Source organism: Brachypodium distachyon, chromosome 2 (assembly GCF_000005505.3).
Source record: "Brachypodium distachyon strain Bd21 chromosome 2, Brachypodium_distachyon_v3.0, whole genome shotgun sequence".
NCBI lineage: Eukaryota > Viridiplantae > Streptophyta > Magnoliopsida > Poales > Poaceae > Brachypodium > Brachypodium distachyon.
In genome coordinates this window covers 45,587,032-45,595,846 of record NC_016132.3, presented here as the reverse complement: position 1 = coordinate 45,595,846, position 8,815 = coordinate 45,587,032, and the positions used below count along the sequence as shown (strand labels likewise).

The following is an 8,815-nucleotide window of genomic DNA, read 5'->3' as shown; positions in this document are numbered from 1 at the left end:
ATGAAAAATTGTTAGATGCTTGAATCATGTATGTTGGACTCAGGTTAGATAATCTAATTTGCTGGATCGTGGCACCATGCAAAAAAGCATCGTATCCTCTCGCAATCAGACCATAAGATTTTTTTTTGTTGCAATTGTACTCTTTCAATTCATACCTCATTCCGTAGTTTGGGATCTACAACATATATTGCGACGGTCCGGTTCAGGTTATCGAAAACACAAATACAATTCATATCAACATCCATATCCAATCTGTCGTGAAACCCTTATGATCCGCGGTTCCTCTGACGTGCGTTGGATGACGTGAAGATCGCTGATAACTGAAACTGATCTCCACGTCACCTAATGCACGTCATGGGATTCCAATCCCTATGACCGCAGGGCCGCACGCAACCACGAGGCCAAATCTGAACGAAAAGGCGAGACGAATACACCACACCAAGGAGAGGCCCCAAAATCCAAACCCGAACGGAACAAAATAGAACCATTTTCTCCACCCACGAACTCCGTCGTCGCCGCCGCCTCCACTCCTCCCTCCCCTCCTGTTTCCCCACCCCACCAAAACCCTAGCCGCCCAGGGGCTTCCTCACCTATCCGCCGCCACGACGGCAGCCTAGATCCCCTGGATCTCGCGCGCCCTAGGGTTCCGGCCTCCCCCCGCGTCCTCGCCGCCGTCCCAGACGCCGTGCGATTCAAGGCAGGGTTCTGGCTGCCCCACCATGCCTCGGAACTCGCGCCACAGGTCGCACCGGTCGCACAAGCGGGGCGGGTCGGCGGAGCGGTCAGAGTCCGATGGAGAGGATGTGGGCGCCCCTGGCGCGCGGGAGGAGGCCACTTCGGTGGCTAGGGTTCCGCGAGATCCCGAGCCGGAGAGGCGGAGGTCGTCGTCGGGGAAGGAGGTGGTGAGCTCGGGGTACGGCTACACTGAGCATGGGAAGAAGAGGAAGGATAGAGTCGAGGAGATGGTGGTGGATGTGGTCAGCGACCGCTGGAACAGCGGCGTGTGCGAGGATCACTTGGTCGAGAAGAGGTCTAAGAGTGAGGTGTTTGGGCCGGTCGATGTGGAGAAGTTGGCGGAGAAGCCCAAGGGTTCGGGGGATGAGTCAAAGAGGTCAAGTCGGCGGACCGTGGGATTGGATGAGAGGGTTGATGAGGTTGTGTCGAAGAGTGATTCCGGGAAGCGGCGGCCGGAGAAGGAGAAGGACTTGGGAAGGAGGGAGAGTAGTGGGCAGTACAAGGATGATAGAGATAGGGAGAGAGATAGAGAAAAGGAGAAAGAATGGGAGAGGCTGAAGGAGAGAGAGAGGGAAAGAGGTAGGGATAGAGAGAGGGATAAGGAAAGAGAACGTGAGAAGGAGAGGGAGAGAGAACGGGAGAGGGAGCGGGATAAAGATAGGGATAGGGAGCGAGAGCGGGAGCGTGACAGGGAACGGGAGCGTGAGAGGCAAAAGGACCGGGAGAGGGAGAAGAAGGACTATGATTCCAAGCATGAGAGGTATGAAGATGGTAGTGCAAGGAAGAGTGGCTCTAAAACTAGCAGGGCAGAGGAGGAGGGTTACTCATACAAGAGGCACATGGAGATCAATGGTAAGGTAACTCTGAATGAAGTGATCCTGACAATGCTGATGATATCCTGCTACCTATGCTAATGTTTAGTCATGCACGTTTACTAATTTGCATAACTTGATACTTGGTCTAATCATTTTACTTATACCGCTGTGCTCCATCACCAGTAACTTTTGGTTTGTCATTTTCCACGTCATTGTGCTGCACAATGTCTTCTTTAACAGTTAAAGAGTTCAAGTATAAAAATCATAATGACCTTATTATGATTATATTTACTTGGTGTTGCGAGAATTTAAACAAAACTTCTCCAACAAACTGATCGTTTTATTATTATTCATACAATTAAACTTTGCCTTTCTCATTTGCTGACTTTACAGTGAGTAGCTTGTTATATTTTCTTAAGTAATTGCTTTTCCACGTCTGGTCTAGTACTTTTGAAAGTGTAAGCATGCGTAACTGTGAATTATGAAGTTGTGATCAAAATACCGATCTAGATAAATTAGTTTACTTGTTTTGTTTTTTCATTCCTGACTGCCTCTATATGTTTTGTTTGGTTCTTCCATAATGTTTGTCCTTTCTTTTACCATGTGTTTCTAAAGTGGATCTTTTGAACACAGAAACTCCAGCTAAAGAGAGATACAGTAATCCTGATAGAGAGACTGATAAACACAGCCGAAGAAAAGAAGACTCTGAAGATAAAGATAAGTGGACAACTGATAATAGAGACAGCGATGATAGGAAGACTCTGTCCAGGTATGATCACGGTAAGGTCAGGAGCTCTAAGGAACAAAGGTTTGAGGATGACAAGTATAAACAGAAGTACAAGGATGATTATGAGAGGGATAAAAGACAGCAAGATGACAAGTGTCTAGATGAGCGGTTGACCCGAGATCATGGAGGTGATAGGGCTGATTATAAGAGCACTAAAGATGGGCACAGAATTTCAGAGGGTCATTACAGAAAGGATATAGTTCAAGACATCGATCGTTATGATGATTATGGCAGTAGGTATAAGGAAAACAGAGGGAGGAAAAGACCCCCTGAGGAAAACGACGACCAGTATGATTTGAAGACTCCAAGCGCACGAGAGCCACGTGGGAATTTGGAAAAGTCTTCAGGCAGTGGGCGACTTGATTCTCTGATTGAGAGGGCAAGGTCTGAACATAGACATCCAGAAAATGTTGATTCTAGTCCGAGTAAAATTCATGCAAGAAGTTCACCTAGCTCAAATCCTCACCATGAGAAAGATCAAAGCTGGTAAACTTTCTTCTTTATGGTTAGACTTACGAAAAGGCTGTAGTCATCTTAGTTGGCTTCAGCTTTCTAGCTGTATCTTGTTTCGGTGTGGGAGATATTGCGTCCCACTTAAGCATTGATCGATCTTTGTCGTGATAATTATGTTGTTTATTTAAAGATGATCATGATTGATGACAATTTGTGCATGCTTACAAAGTGATGTACTTGTAGGGTGAGTAGTGTATGCCAATGTAACATACTGTTCATTGGGCCATATGGTTACTATATGGATTTGGTTGTGGATTAGCTGGTATCTTTCAGTATGGAATAATCTTTACCACTGTGAGTAAAATATTTGTCCTGAATGAGCATTTATCAGGCAGGATTGCAATTAGAGGTGTTTATTGTGTTTATTATACATGAGAGATGGATCTAGTTTATCTTCAATGCAAATGGAACAACCTTTAGGGGGTGGAAAAATCTTGTGGGCTCCTCACTCAGGTAGCATGTTTGTATTTCAGAGAAAACAGTTTCTGTCTTTATAGTGGTTTTGACTGCTTTGTGGTTGACCTTTCTTTCGCTTTTTATCGATGCTAGGTTGTAGACCAAGGAATGTTTTTGTCCTCCGTGATTCTTGATTATTATGATATCTGCTCTAGATTTTGTTTTTGGATAATAACTAGATTCCTGCAATAAATAAGATAGGCAGTTTACGTTGGTTGTGTTTCTTTGCAATCCTTGCTTCATAAAATTGAACTGGTTAATCAATTTATGTGCAGGCATGGATCTAAACTGACGGATCATACAAAGAGAGAAATACCATATGATGAAAGAAGTATTCGACCAAGAACATCTTCAGGGAGGGAACGGACACCTGCTTCTAGACTGCGTGACAGGGATACAGACAATTGGTCTTCAGAAAGGCTCAAACAAAAGGATGATCTCCAGTCACGTGACATACCATTGGAAATTTCCGCTTCATCACAATATGATCGAACACCAAGGAAAGATACACATCCTTCACCAAAACAGTTGTCTGAAAAATCCCCATCTTCAAATGACCAAAGGTTTTCAGGTAGGCTTAGTGGTGGCCGCAGTCTTGATAATAAAGGGGAAAGGAGCATCCTTCCTAAATACAGGGATCGAGAGGGTGATTTAACCTTGGAACGGTCACTTCATCAAGATCGAACACCAGCTAGAATGCCTTACAGAGAGCCAACACCTTCTGCTTCATCCATAAGCAGAGGTGGCCATTTTCCAGGTACTTCCCCAAATCATCCACTGGTGCCACCTGCAAGGCACAGAGGTGATGATTCTTCCTTCTCGGGTTCACATGATGATGACCGTAGACCTCAGAGTGGAGACAGGAGGTTCCATGGTCATCAGAAGAGGAATGATATGAGTTCTGGACGTGGGCATGGGCATGCCTGGAATAATGCACCAAGCTGGCCTTCTCCAGTTGCAAATGGTTTTGTCCCCATGCAGCATGGTGCTGCTGGATTTCACCCACCTGTACATCAGTTTCATCCCCCACCTATGTTTAACCTTAGGCCCCAAATGAAATTGAACCAACCTGGAGTGTCATATCCTATGCATGATGCAGTTGACAGGTTTTCGCCCCACATGCGCCCATTTGGGTGGCCTAATTCACTTGATGAATCATGCCCCCCTCACCTGCAAGTTTGGAATGGTGGCACTGGTGTATTTGGGGGTGAACCCTATATGTATGGTAGGCAAGAGTGGGATCAGAACAAGCTGCATGCTGGCAGCAGAGGGTGGGAGCCAACTGGTGATGCATTGAAGGGACAAAACGAATTGCCTGACACTGAACTCCCTGTTGCTAAAATGGAGCCTGACTGTTTAGCAACATCTGTTTCAGAGTCTTCTGGTGGACAGTATAATCTTCATCCTTATGCCGAGCAGAAAGAAATAGACCACTCCATTTCAGAAAAGACTGAAGCTAAGGGTGATACTAAAAGTGCTATGAAAAATTTGGAAGCACCTCAAGGAACAACACTCAGGGCGTCTAAGTTGTCAAGTAATGATGGTGCAGTGTTTTCTAAGAATTATTTATCCAGAATTAGTGTATCACATGATCTTGCTGAGCCAGAGTTATACAAAAGGTGCATATCCCTGCTGGGAAACCTGGGCATAGCAAATGGTGTCCCTCAGGTGGTTAGGAATGGGCTTATCCAGGTAGCACAGTGGTTATATCTTGATGTATCTGTCTCTTCTAATGTACCTTTCTCTTCTAATGTGGTTTTCCTATTCTCTGGTGATTGCTCACTGCTTTTTAACAGAACAATGGAAATGCTGGAAGGATAACTGGAAAACATGGAAGCCCCAATCTGCTGGGTTCATTTTGTGTAAAGAGCAACAATACTATTTTTCAGGCAAGTCTTGGCTTAACCAATCTAATATACTCTCTTGAAGATCTTTTGATTTAGAATTTGAATCCAGTATTTTATTTTGAGTATTTATATTCTTGTAATAATGCTACTCTTAACTACCAATGAATCAATATGGGTATGTTAACCTTTTTTTTCCCACAACAGAGAGCTATGGCCCTTCACAAGAACCAGACAGAAAAGGCTGTGGTTCCTACTCAAGTCTTTGTGCAAGCTGACAGGAAAATGGACTTAACAGAAGATAATCATGATGTCACAGAAATGATGGACCACTCTCCACCAAAGGAATCAACGGTGAGTAGAACTGCTCTTCACTGTCCTGCTGATGTTATGGAAGGGACACCGTTAAAACCGATGCATGGTGATGGTATGGGGGTGACGCCTCAAGCAACTACAGAATCTGGTGATGTGGATGCACCTCCAGCAATCACAGAATCTTGTGATGTCGAAATGTCTCCAGCAGTCACAGGACCTGGCGAGGATACTGAGGTGGTGGCACTTCCAGCAATCACAGAACCTGACAAAAACATCGATGATTTGTCACCTCCAGCAATAGCAGAACCTGCTGATGGTGTGCCCCAAGTAATCTCAGAACATGTCGACGGCTCACAGGAAGCTCCTTCAGCCCCCGAAGAATTGGGTGATGCCATGGACATTGTGCCACCAGCAGTCACAAAACAACCTGGCCAGGGCGAGGATTCTCATGCCGTTGGTAGTCCTCCTGGTGGTCAAGAGACTGTCTTCATCATGCATGAAGGAGTTGAAAAAGGCATGCAAGGAGATGCTGATAAGGTTATCGATGATATCCCTGGGGATGCAGAGGTGAATGCATCTAACTTCGTTTCAGAATTGGATGTTGTTGCAAGGGGCGCTCAGGATTGTGAAGGTTTGTTGGTGGAGAGGGGAGTAAATTTAAGTCGGATACCTAATTCTCCAGAAAGTACACATTGAAACTCCTTTCATTTCATTTTTAATTCCTTTTTGAGGGTTTCGTGCCTTCCGCCTAGAGTTTGTTTTGAGTTGCATTGCTTTTCATTTTCCTCCCCAGTGTTTTTGCCCGTCTGGTGCAGTGTTTGCGGTGAGTCGGTTTTGTTGGTGGGAGCTTAACGTGCCTGTGAAATTCTGGTCCTGCTGCCGGGGCATGTGTCTCAGCCGCTACATATGCCCTTTCAGCACTGTTCCAGCTGTTAATGCTTGCGCGTGCGGAACCTAGGCATCATGTTATAGAGAAATTCTTCCATAACTGCCGAGTGCGCTATTTCCGTATCAAATTTTTTGGGATGATAGGCGTTTAGAAAAATATGCATTATGTGGGATAGGCAAGTCTAAGCTAAATATTCCAAACACAAGCTAAATATGTGGGATTGGCAAGTTTTTTTTTTTTGCAGGTAATTAGGGATTTCAACTTTTTTTCACGGGTAAATAGGGATTTCAACTTTAACCACAAATCAAGAATGAGTTTTGTTTTGAAACAAGTGTTTGCTATTCAGTTAGAGTAATTTAAGGTTTAGGATGCTATGTCGAAATTAAGGCATATGAAATAAACTTTTCTTTTTTAATTGTACGTTTAGTGCATTTTTGGATTGAAGGAATTTCAAAGAATTTTTATACTTTTCTCTTTAAATGATTACAGAAGTGAAATGCAATCCTTGCACCAAAAATATCCAGTCTTTCTACCCGGGAGCTGATTATTAGAGTAATAAGATTTCCAAATAAGATCCAACCATGGAACATTAATTTTATTAAAAAAAATCGTGGAGATTCTTCACAATAAGGGCCTTGTTCTGGATCCTGAGATTAAGTACACCAAGGCCACCATCATCTTTTGGTAGACTTACTTATCTCATTTTACCGGACATTTTCCGTTAGCATTTATATCTTTTCCACTCCAAAGGAATCTTCTGCTTGATTTTTCAATGTGATCAACAATGGTCAGAGTTAACATAGTGGCACACATAGCATAAGTAGGCATAGCAGAAATGATAGATTTGACAACTAATCTTCCTCCATAGGAAAGCATCGTTGAAATCGAAGATAATATTTTATCAATTTTTTCAATCATGGGTGGAAAATCATCAACTCTGGGTCCGGTAGTACCCATAGGTAAACCAAGGTATGTGAAAGGCATTGCTTCAACAATACAGCGAAATGATTGTGCAAGAGTAACACATCTCTCCTGAGTGATATTAATAGGAATCATGGCAGATTTGTGGTAGTTGACCAATAGACCAGTAGATGCTGAGAAATCTTGAAGCAGGGTTTTGAGATTTAGCAAATAAGTTTCCTCTGCTGGCATGATGATCAGGATATCATCAACATATTGGAACGATCATAATATTGGTCCACATGGAGTTTAAGAGTTCTAGTGTGCCATGCATTATTAATCTGAAGTAACTCAGCAGGACAAATAATAAGGACAAATAATAAGGGAGACAGAGGGTCTCCTTGGGGAACTCCACGTTTGCACTTAATAGTTTTTCCCTGGACACCATTGAGTAGGACAGAGGTGGAAGCACTTTTGAGTATGCATTCAATCCACTTAATCCATCTTTGTCCAAAACCCAAATGCTGCGTCATAGTAATAATACAGCAATGTTCCACTTTGTTAAAGGCCTTCTCAAAGTCCGACAATAACACACTCTTTTTTTGATTTATGACAAATGTGGAGATATCCAAATGCCCAGGATAGACAGTTTTGAATGGTTGTGGTATTGATTGGGATGGAGCATGTAGGTAATGTCCTTTTGCAAGCTATTGGCAAGCAATTTGGTGATAACTTTAAGAGCCGTGCTAACCAATGAGATGGGTCTGAAATCATCTGCATAAGCTGGATTTTGTCCTTTAGGAATGAGTGCAATGAATGCAGTGTTGATGCTATGGATATCCATATTTCCAGTCTGGAATGCTTGGTATAGTGCATAGAATTGGCCTTTGATAATATGCCCCAACACATCTTCATAAAAAGACCCTTAAAGCCACCAGGTCCTAGCGATTTGTCATTTGGCATGGATTTAATGACCAAATCAATTTCATCATTTGTAAAAGGTTCTTCGAGGTGTGATAGATCATTGGGAACAACTGTTGGAGGGTAAAGCCCGAACAGTGAATTTGTGGCACCCTAATTTGGACGCTTGGCTCAACAAGGTGTGCTCACGGGAAAGACGGCCTACTCCGAAGCCATCGTCATCCTCGAGTCCCTTTCTCTGTTCGCTTCGCCTACTTCTTCATGTGCACGATGCCGTGCGGTGGTCCTCACCGGCAGATGCTTCGAACAGTGAACTCGTGATGTCCTGGTTCGAGCTCTTGGTTCAACTAGAAGTGCATGTGCGAGTGCTGTACTTGCCCGGTCCGGTCTTCCATCATGCCTTCTACTCTGACAATCTTCCGTGTGGCGACACGACTTCGAGAGTCAAGACGCCTACACGAGTCGAGAGTCCTCTTCACTCGACGACTTCAGGAGTCGGAGTCACTCGACGACTTCGAGAGTCGGAGTATGTTGACCTGGGATGGCAAAGGAAGAGGGAAATAGTTCTCTCAAGCAAATGCCACCCACCTCAAATATGAGGGGGTGCCCTTCTATTTATAGAGTTTGGAAGTTGAAAAAT

General features: G+C 43.9%; 1 protein-coding gene across 1 annotated transcript; it reads left to right on the top strand.

The window, feature by feature from the left end:
* Nucleotides 1–452: 452 nt before the first annotated feature.
* On the top strand, nt 453–6,311 carry LOC100838094 (zinc finger CCCH domain-containing protein 13). The gene is made up of 5 exons (XM_003569430.4): nt 453–1,587; nt 2,184–2,823; nt 3,582–4,998; nt 5,103–5,195; nt 5,358–6,311. Exons 1-5 carry the CDS (start codon nt 720–722, stop codon nt 6,159–6,161), a joined length of 3,822 nt encoding a protein of 1,273 aa, XP_003569478.1. The 5' UTR covers nt 453–719; the 3' UTR covers nt 6,162–6,311.
* The last annotated feature ends 2,504 nt before the right edge of the window (nt 6,312–8,815 follow it).

Coding starts and splice junctions, on each gene's coding strand:
- LOC100838094 (XM_003569430.4), top strand. CDS start 720: ATGCCTCGGAACTCGCGCCACAGGTCGCACCGGTCGCACAAGCGGGGC. Junction 2,824..3,581: donor CATGAGAAAGATCAAAGCTG/GTAAACTTTCTT, acceptor ATTTATGTGCAG/GCATGGATCTAAACTGACGG. Junction 4,999..5,102: donor TTAGGAATGGGCTTATCCAG/GTAGCACAGTGG, acceptor GCTTTTTAACAG/AACAATGGAAATGCTGGAAG.